Source organism: Equus asinus, chromosome 9 (assembly GCF_041296235.1).
Source record: "Equus asinus isolate D_3611 breed Donkey chromosome 9, EquAss-T2T_v2, whole genome shotgun sequence".
In the NCBI taxonomy this organism is placed as follows: Eukaryota; Metazoa; Chordata; class Mammalia; order Perissodactyla; family Equidae; genus Equus; species Equus asinus.
Window position 1 is genome coordinate 7,967,269 of NC_091798.1, and position 16,123 is coordinate 7,983,391.

Below are 16,123 nucleotides of genomic sequence, written 5' to 3' on the forward strand. Positions count from 1 at the left end.
CCTTTTCCCAGGCCCCCTGGCTGTTGCACCTAGCCCGTCACTCTTACTTTCTTCATCGCATCTATTACTAACCCAAATGCTCATTTGCTTACTTGGTTGTCCCCCGTGCGAGAACGCAGCTCAAGGGTGGGACCCTGCCCTCCTCCCCCTCCATCACCCCAACTGGGTGCTCTGGATCCAAGCTTCTCCCAGATGGAGCAGAAGGGAGGATAACTCACCAAGAGGGGTCAGCTATGGGGGCCTCCTCCCGCTGCGTGCTCTGGGGAACTCCCTCCCCTGCATGAGCTGCAGCTTCATCAGGAAAAGGATCTCCACCTCACAAGGGGAGAGGTTTGACAGGAAATGAAATCAGAAAAGGAGAGACACATGTGCAGCATTGTGAGCTGCATTTATTGTCAGGCGTAGACACCGCCCACGCCGGTGCCTGTCAGGAACCCCAGGACACTGTCCCGCCTGTGTCTGGGAGCCACAGCGCCAAGTGCGTGCCCCACACACTGCCCCTGCAGCAGCTCCCGGCATCCCTGAATGGCAGAGCAGCCAGGGCCCTGAGGGTGACTGTCTCAAAGGGACCTATGGGGCACAGGGGCCAAAGTGGGGCCCCAAGCCTGTCGTTCAGCTTGCAGGGTTTTAAAATTTTTTTAATTAGTTGCCAACAACTTAAAAATCAGGACATCTCACATAAAAATCTGGATTTCTGGTTTCTCCAGATTTCTGGCATTAGCCCGCATTCTCACTTTACAGCAATTAGCTACAATTCAATGACAGCCACCAACTTCAGGTGGGGACCTGTGCTTTGCCACAGTCCCCACCACACCCTATTGTCTCTCAAGGCCAGTTGCCATTACAACTTGATTGTGCAGATACTTCTCTTGTCCCAAAGCCATGTCTCTGTGTCCGTCTGCAGTAACAGCAGGAAAGTCAAAGTCGCACTGCAAAGGCCTCACAACTCAAAGGCCTACGTCATTCACTTCTATAACCTGCCTGGCCCCAAGGGCATCCGAGTTGGAGACTGGGAACTAGCTCCAACCCCTCGTCTCATCCACCAGGGGCAGCCCGGGGAGGGGTGCGTAGAGCCACTCCACACACAGCCCTTCACGTAGCTAGGAGGCAGAGCTGAGAGCAGCAGTCATACTCCAAGTCTGGGCCGGTGCGCTCCTTTAGAAGTCTTCCAGCTCCCCCAAGCCCAGAGCACCGGCAGTACCAGGAGGGCCGCAGCAGGCGCCCGGCCCACCGAGCCAGACCAGGAAAGCTGTGCTGGCGCGCCCTCTGGTGGCCAGGAGGCAGTGCTGCAGGCCACCAGGAAGACAGTTCCAAGCTAGGGCCGAGGAGTCAACCATCGATGGCCCCCAAATCAGTCTCCTCCCAACCCCAGGGGTGCCAAGCTCTGGGCTTCCAGTTGCTTCCTTCCAAAAGCCTTCCTGATGTCTATCCCACCCCTCAGCCACAGTCTTGGGCACACAGGCAGCCTCTCAGTCCCTAGGAGGGCCAGACCCCTCCCAGGCTGCCTCTTCAGCACAGGGTCCAGCCTCCCATTCTTCACATCCCTGGGCCTCACCCCGGGCTTGGCCCACAGCAGCCCCACAGTGTCGACAGGGAATAACCCTACAGAGGCGTGGGAGGCCAACCCCAGGCTACCAGGTCAGGCACCGCACTCAGGGCAGCAGAATGAGCCAGGGTGCCTCAGGCAACAGGAAGCACGTGTCCCAGGAGACGTTGTCACTGAAGAGCCACTGTGGCCAGATGGCCAATCTTCACGAGAAGCCAGAGATCTGGACTTTCATGTGAAATAGACCAAGTGTTAAAGCTTGGCTTGAATGTATACACCACCCAGGCCGAGAACACGCGCTGGCAGGGTGGGCTGGGCCGGGCCCCAGGCGGAGAGCTCTGCCGAAGCCCTGCGCTGACAGAACCTCCGAGAGGTGGGTGGAAGCCAGTGCTTTCAAGGTTTTGTTTATTTGAGTAGTTTGTAGCCATCATCATGTTTGATCCTGAGAGGCAAGCAAGGGAGAGAAAATTCTTGGACCCATGTTAGAATCTGAGACGCTGAGGCCAAAGTGGGCTCCTGGCAGGGTCAAGGTCACGGCTAGTAGAGAAGAGAGTTACGAAGCTACATGTGGCTCTGTCCTGACAACAGCAGACCCCCAGCCCGCTCCACAGCCATGCACAGAGGAGTGTGTCCCAGCCTGCACCGTTCCTAGTCCCCTGGAGAGCCCACCACCCAATAGGAGCCGAGACAGTGGCTCCCTGTGCACACCCTACTGGCACGCCCACCCTCCATGCACACAGCTCCAGGACAGGCAGCCCAGGCACAGGCACGCGGCCTTCTCTATGGGCCCACGGCACATCCACACGCGAGCCCCATGTGGGGCTCGGGTCCAAGCAGAAACACCTCCTGCAGCCCCACAGGCACAGTGGGGGCTCCCTGGGTAGGCCGAGCGGGTGGCCATGGCCAGCGTGGCAGCCTCACCAGTTGGCCTTCACTGCCTTGATGTCGCTCACGAGGTTCTGGGCCAGGCAGATACCGAAGATCTGTAGGACAGAGGGCAGGCAACGGAGAGGCTGCCAGTGGGGCAGGAGGGCCCAGGGCAGGGTGGGGCAGGCAGGGCCGCGGCAGTACCTGGAGGAGGGCGATGCCCACAAAGACCCCAGCCACGACGATCAGGTTGTCCTGCAGCCACTTCTCGAACTGGCCCACGCAGCCTTTGGTGTGGATAGAGCCCTGCTGCTCCAGCTCCTGGGAACACACAGGCACCAGGCTTGGCGCGCCTGCCCCTGCGGGCCTCGTCTCAGTCCAGCACGCGAAGCTCAGCCCACCCGGAGGCCCCACACCTCAGCACCTGCTGCCTGGAGCTCTAGCACAGGCCTTTGCGTGGCTGGCTCTTTCTCATCACTGGGGTCTCAGCACAGACGCCCCCTCCTCGTGGCTGACCTCCTAGCCCCAACCCCATCACCTTTATTTCATTCTCTTCCAAGCTCTTAGCTGAAAACGTTACATGACTGTTCACATTTACTTATCAGTGTCTTTCTCCCTCCACTGGAGTGGGGGCTCCTTGCGGGCAGGGCCTCTGTCTGTCTGTTTGTCTCATTAGATGAATCCCCAGTGTCTAAGGCAATGCCGGGCACCCAGGGGATGGGCAACAGAATTGGAATGAGCACATGCACACATCCCCGTACCCACAGTCGCTGCCCCGTGTTTGGCAGTACTGAGCCCTATGTGCCTCATTGGTCCCTGGGACTCGACACTCCCTCCCCACAGAATCCCCAAGGCCTTTCAGAGGAGCTTATGGGAGGCCCCCTTCCCATTCCAGCACCCCCAGCAGCCCCCAGCCCTGTTCCCGCCCCTCTCACCAGTTTGAGCCGGACATCGTAGCCGCACTGGGTGTTGAGGACATCTTCCTAAGGAGAAACAGGCCAACGAGCAGCTTGGTGAAGGGCGCCCAGCACTGAAATGGTTCCTGCTTCTCAGGGGAAGCAGACAGAACCGCGGATTCCGCCACGCCCACTGCTCCTAAGCGAGGCTTGCTGAGGCCCGTGCGCCTCTTCCCCTGGCACCTGGACACATGGCTGCACACGCCAGCTTGAGCTGCCTCCTGTTTAGGAATCCTGCCTGCTTGAGTTTTCTAAGAACAGGAAGAAACCTGGCCCTCAGTGTCCCGGGTGAACCGTGCCAGGAGGGATGTCACAGTGAGAAGCTGCTGCTCTGAAGAAAGCCACAAAAGGATCAGAACCTTCACCCCCTGCCACCCCAGCATGATGGCCCAGCGGCGTGGCAGCTGACTGTGGCCTAGGCAGCCCCTGCCTCATACACTCACGACTGAGGGAGGCACCCAGTCCTCGGCCCCCAGACAATGTCACGGCTGGCCAGGAGCAGACCCTGCCTGGAGCCGCACTGAGCTGGGAACACAGGGTGCGTGAGCCCTCTGGGCCAGGCCCTGTGCCCCGGGGCCCTGCATTTCCATCTCACTACCATCAAGGAGACAGGTTTTGCTGAAGAGGCACGGCCCCCACCCCAGCAGGCCTCAGTGCTGCCCATGGACGCAAACTTCCCAGCTTGGCAGGCACACCCATGTAAAATGACCTCCCCCAGACACCCAGGGCGCCCAGAGCGGGCTGAGCTGAGCGAGCCCTGGGGTGGGTTTTCCCAGGCTGGAACTGCACACTGCAATGCCCTCACCCCTCCTCACCAGACCCCACTCACCGCAGGGTCCCTGACGCAGCAAGAGAAGGGCACCCCGCAGCGCTCCCGGCTCGGGTTCAAGTCAGTGCAGTTGAAGTAGATATTGAGGTTCCAGTCGTTGGGCCCTCGGGCTCCGCAGCAAGACCACTAGAGGGCGGGAGGAGAGCCGCAGGTGAGCCAGGCCCACCCAGGAGACCCATCCTGTTTGGGGGCAGGCCCAGGCTGCAGGGACACAGGGCTGGGCTGGGAGGGGTCCTAGAAGCAGTTAGGCAGGTGGGCACCTCCCCACCGCACCCCCAGGAGACAGGCGGGCCTGGGCGCAGGGCCATCAGAGCAGCTCTGAGCGTCTGCCTGGGCTGGATAGGCAGTGGAAAGGGGGAGTCCCCCCCTCCCCCGATCTCCAGACCTGTCCCTCTAACACAAGAGTGGCAGAAAAAGGGGAAGCAAGCATGTTGGTCCAAGACTGGCTTCCTCCAGGCCACGCTGAGGAGCAGGGGTCTTGCCAAACGCGGCGGGGAAAGGCGCCACTGAACCCCAGATCTGTGCTGGGTCTCCCCACACCTGCCCCAGAGTTCACGGAGACCTTCTCCCCTCTCCGCAGGGACAGGAGGGCAATTCTGCCGCCCTCAGAACCCTCCCATTCCACTTCACAACTGCTGCTGTCAGCACCCAGCCCCATCCCCCCGTCCAGAACATCGTGGGCCACCTCCCAAGGTGGGACAATGGCAAGTGGGGCGGTGATAAAGCAAGGAGCTCATGATTGAGTGGAAGGAGAGAGGAGCACGTAGCCTTAACTCGCTGACGCGGCACAGGCTGCTGGAAAGCCGGCCCTTGAGGAGCCAGCCCAGTGGTGAACTCAGGTAGGCCCCCTGGGCTGAGTCGGGGGCGTGAGGAAGGGCCGTGTGGCTCTGTGCACGGGTCCCAGCACACAGCCTGGCCTCTGCCTGCCTCCTCATGCCCTGCTCAGCACCTGCTACTTCACAGCCCCACTCCTCTCCTCCTCCAAGGTCGCCCCCTGAGGCCTTCCCTTCCCCACCCTTCCTCATTTCAGCCCTAACCACAATTTATAATTTTACACACACACATTTGTTTACCATCTGTCTCCTTCCCCAGATTGCCATCCCAGTGAGGCCTCAGCATTTTTCACCACTGAATCCCTAGCAGTGGCCCAGGGCCTGGCACGTGATGGGCCTGTAACAATTCTGTGTTGGAAGAACAAATAAATCCCATCCTAGCCTCCCGGCTATGTCTGCTTCCACCCTGGGCTGAGACCTCCTCAAAGCAGGCACCGGCTCTGCTCCATCTCTGGACCCCAGAGCAGACTCTCGGGGTGGATGATGTCAAAGGCATGTGAGTGTGTACGTGGTGTGACTGGGTGTGACTGAGGGCGTGAGTGGGAGAGACTGTGCAGGCGGGAGGTGTCTAGCACGTCATGAACTGTTCACTGACTGCTTTTTCACACGGGTTAGGTTTGCAAGCTTCAGGGCAGAGCTTCCGTCGGGGGTCTCAAACTCTAATATGTTCAGAGGCCAAATAAATGATATAAACAAGAGAAGGGGGCTGACAGGTGTAATAAAATACAGTGGCGGGGACGGTGGCAAGCAGAGAGCCCTTGTGCCAGCAAAGGAGACAGTGGCAATGCAGCCCTGGCCAACACTGTGGGCCCAGGGTTTAGTAGAGGGGAAATCTATATTTTTAACCCAAATTTCCTCCTGTAAGTGTGTTATATGCCCCGGCCTAGGATTCTAGTGCGGAGCCTCTGGCTTCTCTTCCCCAATCCCGTGTCCCTGCAGGGCTAGGCACATGCTGACCCGCAGGGATCACCAGGAGCTGGCTTCCCCTTGGACAAGGGGACTCCTGGCTCTCTTCCCTGGGGTCTGCCTGGCCTAGGTTGGCCAGGGAATGGTCCCAAGAGGGACCTTGCTCCATCACTCATCTGCCTAGCAGGTGCTTCCTGCACATGGCCCCTGCTGGACGCTAGACTCACGTATTCCTGAGCAAAGTCAATGAGGTTCTGGAGGTCAATGTCGTCCCGATAGGCCTTGACGTTGTTGTTGATGAAGAGGTTGAGCTGGTCTCGAATCCAGTCCTTGAAGACAAAGGCCAGGATCCCTGTCGCCAGCTCCAGGAAGAAGATGAGGCCAAGGAACACGGAGAACTGGGGTTGGGGGCATACAGACACAGGGGTCAAAGACACAGGGCTTGAGGGTGCCACGGGACAGAGCGGACCCCAAGACAGCCCAATTCCCACTTTCGATTGTGTTACTATTATTTTATGGTGGTAAGAACATGCTGCTCTCACCTACCCATCCATTCCCCTTCCTCTGCTATTCACCCCGTTTTCTTCAAGAAACCACCCTCCACACATATTCAGTTTACGTGATTCAAACGCAGACACCACCACCTCTTTCCTCATTCCCAGAGAGACAGCTGAGCATGCGCAGGACCCCACCAATGAGAGCACTCCCCTCCCCCCCCCCCCCCGGCCTCCCCGCCCCCGCCCGCGGGGGCCGCAGGGATTGGTCCAGAGCTGGCCAATCAGAACCAAGGAGATGCAATTAAAGGACTCAGCAGAAGAAGGGTCGGGAAGAGGAAGCATCCGGGAAAAGGGAGCATCCGCCTCTAGGAGGACTTCCTAGGAGGGAAACGTGAACCCAGCACCCGCCCGTTCCTGGGCATCCTTCCACCACGATGGAGCCAACCCAAAGGGACAGAGCTAACAAACAGAGACCAGGCCAAGTGACACAATGGTGGACCCAAAGGTACCAGTGGCCAGTACACCCCTGGGCTTTTCTTAATGAGCCATAAATACCCTTCTATGCTTAGGCCACTGGGTTTCAATCACTTAGAACAGAAAAGATCCTATAAATACAGATAATACGAATCTGATTATTGTTATAATAACATAATAATAAAAGTACCCATTATTAAGCACAAACTATATGCAAGAAGTGGTTGGGAGGAAGTTGGGGTCCCCAGTGGATCTAGGCGGTGGGTGGGTGGGTGAGGGGGGCACTCACAAACTTGAGCAGGAAGGTGTTCTCCCGGAGAGCCCCTATGCAGCCGGCAAAGCCCAGCACGGACATGATGCCTCCCACTACTACAAACAGCCACACGGGGTCAAGGCCTCCCAGATCTGTCAGCGCCGAGAGGTTGGAGAGAACGCCCTGTGCCGGGAGGAGCAGAGGCAAGTGGGCGGGCTGACCTCCCCCCACTGCAACCCATGGCAGCCCCACACCCTATCCCACCATCTTACCTTCTCACCCCAGGCCCAGAGGCCGATGGCCAGAAACAGGGCTCCCAGCACCTGCAGAAGCAGCAGCAAAGAGCTGAGGGTGAGGCACCAACAGCCCTCCCCACTCCCAACAGAGCCCCCTCCCCACTAGTGCTCAGGGTCTTCAGGAAGCCAGGGGGAGAGAGAGGAAGAGGGGACAGGGCTGTAAATGGGATCCAGGGTCCTTTCCATCTTCCCAAGAACACATCCCAGTGCTCCTTCCCCACAGAACACCGCGTGGAAGACTGAACCCTCCCTAGCCCTGGGATGGACATCAGGGGCCCTTCCTGGAACTCAGAACTAAAGCAGAGGGTGGCTGAGACACTCCCTCCGAGCAGCAGCAGCAGTGTCCTGAGCCTCTGCTCCCACCCCAGGCCCGTGCTGAGTTCTGGGCTCCTACCTCCTTTCTGCCCCCTCCCAAATCCAGCCCTCCTACCCTACAACTGTGCCCACCACCCCACCTCCACCCCCCATTTCAACCTCCCTCTGCCAGAGTCCAACCAAAGACCCCTGAATGACAAGGAACCTCGATGCACAGCAGGATCCAGCTGAGGGCCCCAGCCTGGGCCAGTGGCTGTGTCCTAGAAAACATCTGGCCACAGCTCTGCCTAGGCCTTCTAGACACCACCCACCATCCTGCCTTAATTCCTTACTGGGATGAGCCCTGGAGGTCAAGGCCGCTGCCTGACCCTGGGCAGACTCTTGGATATCCAGTCTCAGAGGAAAAGCCCCCCTCCTGCTCTGCAGCCCTCCCCTACCCACCTGCTTTCTCTATAGGCTGCTTCCCCTCAGCACACAGCCTTGGTCAGCTCTGGTCACCTGCACCCATGCCCACCCACTTTCATCCCTTCCCTGCTTGGATCCCAGGCTCCTCCCACTGCTGTACTCTTTCTCTAGAAATGTCTTTTCTTCCCTCCTCCACACTGGATCTGGGATGTGAAACCAAACATCACTTCTCCTGCCTCATCCCATCTGAGCCTTTAAACAGGTGACCAACCACCACTTTCTCCTTCCTGAGCCTCTCCATGGTTAACTCAGTACCATTCCTTCCCCCTGCCGCTTCTCAGCCTCCCTCCCAGGACACACTTCACCTGCCCCGCGCACATGCCCGCCCCCCAGGTTCCGCCCTCAGCCTCCTGCCCTTCCTCCTCCTCCTCGCACTCATTTTCCACTCCATCATGACACTGGCATCCCCGGATGTCCACCCCAACCTCTCCCTGGCTCCAAACCCCTATGTCCACCTGCCTCTGCAAACCCCTCCATGCCCCAGGCTCTGTTCCACGTGCTGGGAATAGATCAGCGAATAGCACAGATGAGCTCTCAGCCCTCACGGAGTTTACACTCCAGTGTGGGAAACCTACAGTGAGCCAACGAGGTAATTTCAGACTCCAACAGATCCTTGCAAGAAAATCCAACAGGGTGATGCAATGGGGAGGGCCCAGGGGCGGTGGGGCTGCTTTACAGAGGGTGTTAGGAAAGTGGTGACATTTTAGCTGAGGTTTGAAGGATGAAAAGCTGGAGCGAGGAGACGAGAATTCAGGCAGAGAGACCACAGGCAGAGACCATGAGGTAAGATCATGTTTGGTGGTGCAAGGGATAAACTGAGGGCTGCAGGGCTAGACCCTATGGGGCGCTGGAGGCCGTGGGGAGGAGTCTGGGCCATATTCTAATGAGTGAGAAACCACCAGTTCTCACTGATTCTGTGCAGGCCAACACCAGGGTCTGCTTTACATTAAAACAAAAAAACCTCTGACCTGTTTCCTAGGCACCTCCCGCAGGCCACCTTTACCCAAACCTGAAACCCTCCCTCTGCCCCCCAAGTGGCCCAGTCCTGTCAATTCAGCCTCAAAACTCCCCCTGGAGCCTTCCTCACCTCCCCCCTCCCCCAGCTTGCCCCAGCCCTCCTCCCTGGTCTCCTCACCTCCAAGCCCTGCCTCTCATCCACCCTCCCCACAGCAGCCAGACAGATCTGCTAGAACAGACCCACCACCTCCCACTGAAGCCCTCCTTGCTCCACACTGCCCTCAACATAAAACTCCAATTCTCGGCTCCAGCCCCGGGGGCCTTCCGTGCTCCAGTTCCCCACCTCCAGTCCCCTGCCTAGGGGGCCCTGGAACAAGCCTAAGTCTCTCATGCCTGTCTCCGCTTGGCATTCCAGGGCTCCCTCTGCTCAGTGCTCTCTGCCTCAGCTCCACCCACTGCCCACTAGGCTGTCACTTTGACTCTGTACTTACTGGCTGCATGACTAGGTTAAATGACTTAACCTCTCTGTGCCTGTTCCCTCATCTGTAAAATGTGGATAATAATAACGTAGATTCGAGAATACAATAAATTAGAATTCATTTAATCTGCCTAACAACCCTGAGGGCCAGGCTTCACCATCATCCCCTCCCAGGCCGGGAAGCTGAGGCCCAGAGAGAAGTGACTTGCTCTCAGTCTTACAGCCAGGCCTGCTCCGCCCAGGCCTCCAGACTTCCCCACACACTCCAGAGCTAAGCACCGCTGGGGCCAAAGGACACCCACGCACGGGTGGCTGCATGGTCAGCACGTGGGGAGAGGGCACTGCTACTGAGGTCTGCTTAACAAAAATGAATAGGCCTGGCATTTTGACCCAAGACGGCAGAAGCAGAGACTGCAGAGGCAGCATGCAGCCCTGGAGAGATGGGATGGGGGAGGGAGAAGAGAAAGATGACTTGGCAGGGCCCAGGGGCACAGATGCCACCCCAGGAGGGGCACCACCAGCTCCCTTCCCCAGTCAGGGGCAGCCGGCCCCAGCCTCGGTTTTGTCAGCTGTGGAATGTCGAATTCTGTTCCCCTGGGCCAGCTCCCGGCCTCTCAGCAGGGGAGATCCCCTGCCCCCGCTGAAGACTAGGGCTATTGGTCCCCCGGCCAGAAGCCTCTTAGTATGGGCCTGGGAGGCAGGGCTTTGACCCACCCTACTTTGCAGGAGCTTAAAGTGAGGCAGCAGGACCAGGTGCCGGAGGGGCAAAGGGACGGGCGAGCGGACGCAGCCCTTCCCCTCGTGGCACTTTCCTCCCTATGGGGGAAACCAAACCCTACGGGTGTTGGGTGGGGCTCCGCGCGCACCCCACAACCCAGAGTAGCAAGGGGGCTGGGCGGAAGAGGAGGCGACCTGCACCAAGCGTGTCCCAGGGGCCTTCAAGGAAACGCCTCCCCTTCCTCCGCCGGGCCCAGAGAAGACATAGGCGACTCCGCTTCTCCACCGCACCCCGTGCCATCCCCCTGCAATCCGGGCCTCTCTGTAGTTCTCGTGGGTTGTCCTGGGGTGGGCGGGAGGAATGGGGGCACGATCCCAAGCCCTGCTGGCAGGAGTGGTCTCCCCGCAGGAGGGGACTGAACCTCATTCTCCTGCCACTGCTAGCACCGGGCCCGGAACCCACCCCGCGCTCACCCAGAAGACAATGTTGAAGCCAAACAGGAAGTATTTCCCGCAGCAGCCGACCTCGGGCTCCTGGAAGTGCTGGTGCTTGCCGGGCATGGTGAGCGGCCGCCCGCCGGCCCGGGAACCGGAGCCGGCGGCCGGGCTCAGCCCTCCGCGGGCCGCCCTGGGCTAGCGCCGCCCGGGGCCTAGCCCGGCGGCTGCGGCTTCATGGCCGCGGCCACACAGAGCGCCCGTCGGGCCCCGCCCACCCCTCAGGGACCGCCCCCGGCGCCCGGACCGCCCCGCTCCGCGCCAGCGGGGTCCCCTCGGAGCCGCACCGCCTCCAGGCCTGGCTCCGCCCCCGCCAACTCCGCCCCCCCGGAGCCCCGCCTCTGTGCCGGGCTCCGCCCCTACCCTAGGCTCCGCCCCCTAGTAGCCCCGCCTCCGGGCGTGGCTCCGCCCCTGCCCTAGGCTCCGTGCCCTGCGCAGGCAGCTGCCCCGAGCTGCCCAGGATGGCTTGGACTCGCCTGAGACGCTTGCTGATGGCCCCGCAAACCACAGGCACCAAGGACTCCGGTTCCCCTCAGCCCGCAAAGCTCAGTACCAGCGCCACCCTGTCCCCGGCCTTGCTGTCGGAACCCATCCCTGAAGAGGAGTAACCACTGAGCTGGTGAGCGGATGGAGATGGTGATTCGGCTCGTGTTTTTCACACACGTGCAGGACACTTTAATACAGTGCAGTCGAGTCAGTTGTGTGTTTCACTCAAAAGAAATCCAGCCCTACCTATCCTGGCTCGCACTCAGGCCGGATGACACCTGGGTCTTACGGGTGCCATGCCCGCTGCTCCTTGCCCCTTCAGTTTGGGCAGAGGCAGATACCCCACACCCTGGCTCACACCACTTTGGTGGTTGAAGCCCTCCAGTCTTACCCCTCTCCGCATACCAGCTTGGGCCCTGAGTCTTGGAAACTGGGAGTCTCACATGAGTCCCTCCAAGGCAGGACAGGAGCAGATCAAGATTTTGGGGGCCTGAATCTTACTCAATTTTAGAGCCCTCCTTAAAAACCACTCCAATTTTGTTCAAAGTGAGTATTTATTTAGAACAGGAATAAAGGAGCTAAGTTAACCCACCTCTAGCAGAACCATGGTGAGGGCTGACCACCACTGTCCTCCTCCCCTTGGTGAGCCCCCTCCACCCACCTCTGGTTCAGCCTAGCCCGAAGGCAGGCAAGGCCCAGACCCCGGCCACAGCTGAGGAAAGGGCGAGAGCTCCAGCCCCCACATATCCCTCTGTGAGACCACATTCGCCTCTCACCCTCCAGCCCTTGGGGTGTGGGGTCACCACACTCCAGGAAGGGATGGGGGACAGGCTGGGCTCTTAGGACACAAATCCGCAGAGAGGCAACCCACAAAGGTTTATAAGCAGAGTGATCACAAAGAGGAAATGTCCCCCACTCCTGTCCCTGCACTCCAGCTCTCAGTGTCGGTGGCCTTGACCCCCCCCCCCCCCCTCCGCCCCATAGAAGAGTCTGGCCCTCAGGCCCCCTAGCCCACTTAGGAGTAAGTGCTGGATCAGAGGATTCTCTCCTGTCATCTTTCCACCTGCGGTTGAGCTCTCCTTCCCAGCATGACTCACCTCACCCACTCACCCACCCCGGAGTGAGACAAGGAAACCCAGAGGTGTCCTCCCCTTTCTGCTGCCCCAAGTCCCCAGGCTGGCCCCTCCCCCAGAGCTGCCCCTAGGCCTGGCCCCCAATCATGTTAAAGAGCATTCATATTCACTCCAGGAAGGTGAGAACCGGGTGATCTGCCCTCCAGTCCTGCCCAGCATCAGCAGGGTAGCCTAGCACCCCCTCCACACACACACACACACAGACAGCAGGGAGAGGCTCAGGGACGCTGTATGGGGAGTGGTGCCAAGGCCCCTCACACCACAAACTTGTTCTTGGCTAGGGAGTTGCTCTTGGTGGCTGTGTCTGCGTGGGCCTGGTACCCGATGATGGTCTTTGCGGAGAGGCCCAGGCGCTCTTTGTAGACACGCCTGAGGTGAGTGGGAGAGGAAGTGAGACAGCAGTCAGCAGCGGGTCCTGGAGATAACCCGGGACCCTGCGTCCTTTGCCCAGAGCTCCTACCCTGGTTCCAGCCAGTCACTCCTGTTTTGTAGTCTTACCCACATGTATACCCAAAACATGACTCTAAGGCAAAAGAAAAGTGTTCTGCTAGAAATAGTTTTAAATCTAGATTCCAAACCCTCTATACAGGTGGATAAGGAAGAAGCAGGAGATGGCATGGAGAGTTCCAGAGGTCTCGCTTGCAGGCCAAACCACCCCCCATTTCACCTTCTCCCTACAAGAGCCCCAGCCCCCACCCTGTGCCAGAGACGCCCCTTACCCAATGTGCAGCACGCCTGCCTGGTTCTCTGCCTCCCTCGTCCACACGGCAATCTTGTCCCCCTTGGTGCGGACGTTGACAACAGCGCCACACACCTCCCGGCTGTGCTCCTCAAAGCTCTCCCCAATCAGACACAGCAGCTGGGGCCAAAGAGGAGGATGATGATACCTTCAGCTGTGGCACACGGATTGCCATCCTTGAGGCCACTGCCTCCGGGGGACTCAGACCAGCCCTGCCCCCTCCCTTGGGGACCCTCCTCTCCCAGCTCCCACACTCACCGTCTCTAGCCACAGGCGGTCCAGCTCACTGTGGCGCTGCTGCTTGGCGAGGCTGACCAGCCAGCGGCCACCCCGCTTATTCCTGCTGTCTTCCCACATGGGCTGGATGCCATCCTGGGAGGTGGACGGCAAGTCAACTGCCTCCCTCTGTTCAAAGGGAAGTGGAGGCCCAACCACCTTCCCAGGGCCTGCTCCAGCCCCTCCACAGGCCTCCACAGGCCCAGGTCTCTTGTGCCTCCATCCCCTCTGTACAACGGGTTCCACCACCAGCCATTCAGCCCCCCAGCCCCTTCTCTGAGCTCCCGCAGGCCCAATCCTCAACATGTGTCACCTTTTATAGGTTTGCATATGTGTGTGTTTCTCTCCTTTACTGAACCAAGTTCCTTGTGACAAGCGTTCAAATGGGAGTGATCAAGGACACCTCTGGGTGTTCCTAGTGTAGGCAATGGCACATCCCAGGCTTGGCAGGGCACAAGTCACCTGGAGAAATCTTTAAACACTGATGTCAGGGCCCCACAGCACATACCTCTAGGGAGGGGCCTGGATGTTGATGATGAGTGTCCTGGGGCAGTTTGATGCCTGTCCCTAGTTAAGGAGCCAGGCCAGAAACCCGGGCTCCTTCCTCGTTCCCCCTTCTCCCCTCCCCTTCCAGACTCTTAAACATCCTCCAGGGTGCAGCTCAGACATAACACTGTCCAAGCTTCAGTACAGCATTTCCTCCCATCAGAAATCATATCTTTGCTCCAAGGGAGGCTGTCCTCGGCACCCCACCCCCAACCCCATGAGGGAGGATGCAGAAGCCGGGAAGAATCAGGCCCCTGGGCCGGGGGAGACAGCAGAGCTTACCTTGAACAGGGCATAGTCACAGCCAGAAGAGAGGTTACTGGCCAGCTGGATGTGGCTGTACATCCTGGAGAGAGCCCCCGCCCCAGGGTGAGGCCAGGCTTCTCAGGGCCTGCTTCCAGCCGGCCTCAGACCCCACTGCTTCCCATGCACCTTCCCACCTCCAAGCCTTTGCCTACACTGCTGCACCCTGCCTGGAATTTCCATCCCTCCTGACCCAAAGCCTCCAGCCCCACCTCCTCTCTGGAGCCTTCCTGGCCCTCCAAGCCCGTGGGGTGGCTCTTAGACCCTGGGGCGGGCACCTCTCCAGCTGGAGCCCTGGGGTGCCTCACCCGCCCCTAGGGTTTGCACAGCGCCTTTCAGATTCCCTCACTTGTCACCCACAGACACTCTGAGGCAGCCTAATCCTCACTTTGTGGCCGAGACAAGCACAGAGAGGGGAAGGAACTTGCCCAGGGTTGCAAAGCATGGAGTGGCAGAGTAGGGTCTACTCCTTGCTTCTCCCACCTCCGGGCTCTCTCCCTAATCCTCAAGAAGGCTTCGGAGGGCCTGTGCCCCAATGCCCTCGCCACCTCCCACAGAACCCAGCAAGGCCCAGCCCTCAGCAAGCACTGCAGGCCCCGGGGAGTCCTGGGAAAGGTGTGTAGGAAGCAGCCCCCTGGAGGAGTCTGGGAAGGACCTCGAGCCCAGAGCCCCTGGCCCCGGCCTCCTTCATGAGGGGCAGACACTCACGCCCAGAAGTCTTCCACGGTGTCAAACTTGGTGACCAGATGGAGGTTGTCCTGCCAGGCCCGGCTGCGATCGTTCTTGAAGAACCACAGAGCCCACCTGGGGGTAGGGGTGGCAGGAGAAAGTAGAGAGACCCTCACTCCCACCCCCAGCAGCACCTAGGCTGACAGGGAAGTCCTGCCCCTTCAAGGACAAACTGGCCCCCGAAGTGACTGGAGGCAGTTATCCTGAGGGGAGGAGTAGGGCGTGAACCCGGATTCTCGGCGGGGCTACGGCCAGAGGGGCCAACAGGGCGAAAGTCTTCGGCCAGCTCTGGCCTTTCCCAGACGAGGCCCTGGGGCCTGCCCTACCTGTTCTGCAGCGGGTGCAGCTCCGGCCCTGCCTCCGCGGGGCCCTCACCGCTGGCCTTCCTGCTCGGAGACCGCAGAGCCCGGGGAGAGCTCGGAGCCGCCTCTCCCATCGAAGCCTCCACTGCTGCCTCCTCTTCCTCTTCCTCTTTCTCCTTCTTCTCCCACTTTCGGATTCCACCCTTAGCCTCTCTGGCCTGACCAAAGAAAGGCGTCGGGGTGGGCTGTGAGTTCGGGCCTCGGCGCCCCAGCCCCGTCCCGTGCCGAGGAAGGGCTGGCGGGTGGACTCACAGGGCTGGCGGTAGCCATGTGGCTGTAGCTGAGCACCTAGCATCGGAGGAGAGGATGGGAGAGGTCCCCAGCTGCTGGCTTTTAACCTGCCAGCGCTCCGCCCCCGCCCGCCCAGGGCAGGGGAGGGGAGGAGCCCGTGTAGGGGAGGGGCTCAGAGGGGGAGGGCTTACCCTGTTCCCACCATCAGCAAGCCTTTAGTGAGCACCTTCTGCATGCAGGCCTGGGGCTGGGGACCCAGCTGTGATCAGGCAGACCCAGCCCTGCCCACATGGTGCTGGCCACGTCGGGGCCAAGACACGAAAGTAAGGGTCACTATTAGGAGTTTGCCGTTAGTGAAACCACATCCCACCCAGGGCAGGTCCTGGATTTAAAGCAGACTATTCCAGAGAGGGCAGAAGCAGTGACTGACTTAG

At 59.8% G+C, this 16,123-nt stretch overlaps 2 protein-coding genes across 4 annotated transcripts; both read right to left on the reverse strand.

Moving 5' to 3' along the window:
* Positions 1 to 361: 361 nt before the first annotated feature.
* Positions 362 to 11,126, reverse strand: TSPAN17 (tetraspanin 17). 2 transcript variants are annotated; one of them, XM_014826811.3, is made up of 9 exons: positions 10,864 to 11,126; positions 7,434 to 7,484; positions 7,198 to 7,344; positions 6,165 to 6,335; positions 4,199 to 4,324; positions 3,349 to 3,396; positions 2,618 to 2,734; positions 2,468 to 2,529; positions 362 to 2,083 (listed from the first exon to the last, which is right to left on the reverse strand). In XM_014826811.3, the coding sequence occupies exons 1-9, from the start codon at positions 10,948 to 10,950 to the stop codon at positions 2,029 to 2,031; spliced, it is 864 nt and encodes a 287-aa protein (XP_014682297.2). In that variant the 5' UTR covers positions 10,951 to 11,126; the 3' UTR covers positions 362 to 2,028. The 2 variants fall into 2 exon arrangements, with proteins under 2 accessions (XP_014682297.2, XP_044633563.1); XM_044777628.2 differs by having other exon boundaries at positions 362 to 1,988; positions 10,864 to 11,096.
* A 783-nt stretch (positions 11,127 to 11,909) lies between these two features.
* Positions 11,910 to 15,837, reverse strand: EIF4E1B (eukaryotic translation initiation factor 4E family member 1B). 2 transcript variants are annotated; one of them, XM_014826837.3, is made up of 7 exons: positions 15,711 to 15,837; positions 15,423 to 15,616; positions 15,076 to 15,171; positions 14,347 to 14,410; positions 13,501 to 13,614; positions 13,223 to 13,362; positions 11,910 to 12,872 (listed from the first exon to the last, which is right to left on the reverse strand). In XM_014826837.3, exons 1-7 carry the CDS (start codon positions 15,726 to 15,728, stop codon positions 12,758 to 12,760), a joined length of 741 nt encoding a protein of 246 aa, XP_014682323.1. In that variant the 5' UTR covers positions 15,729 to 15,837; the 3' UTR covers positions 11,910 to 12,757. The 2 variants fall into 2 exon arrangements, with proteins under 2 accessions (XP_014682323.1, XP_070373145.1); XM_070517044.1 differs by having other exon boundaries at positions 11,913 to 12,872; positions 13,501 to 13,647.
* Between the last annotated feature and the right edge of the window lie 286 nt (positions 15,838 to 16,123).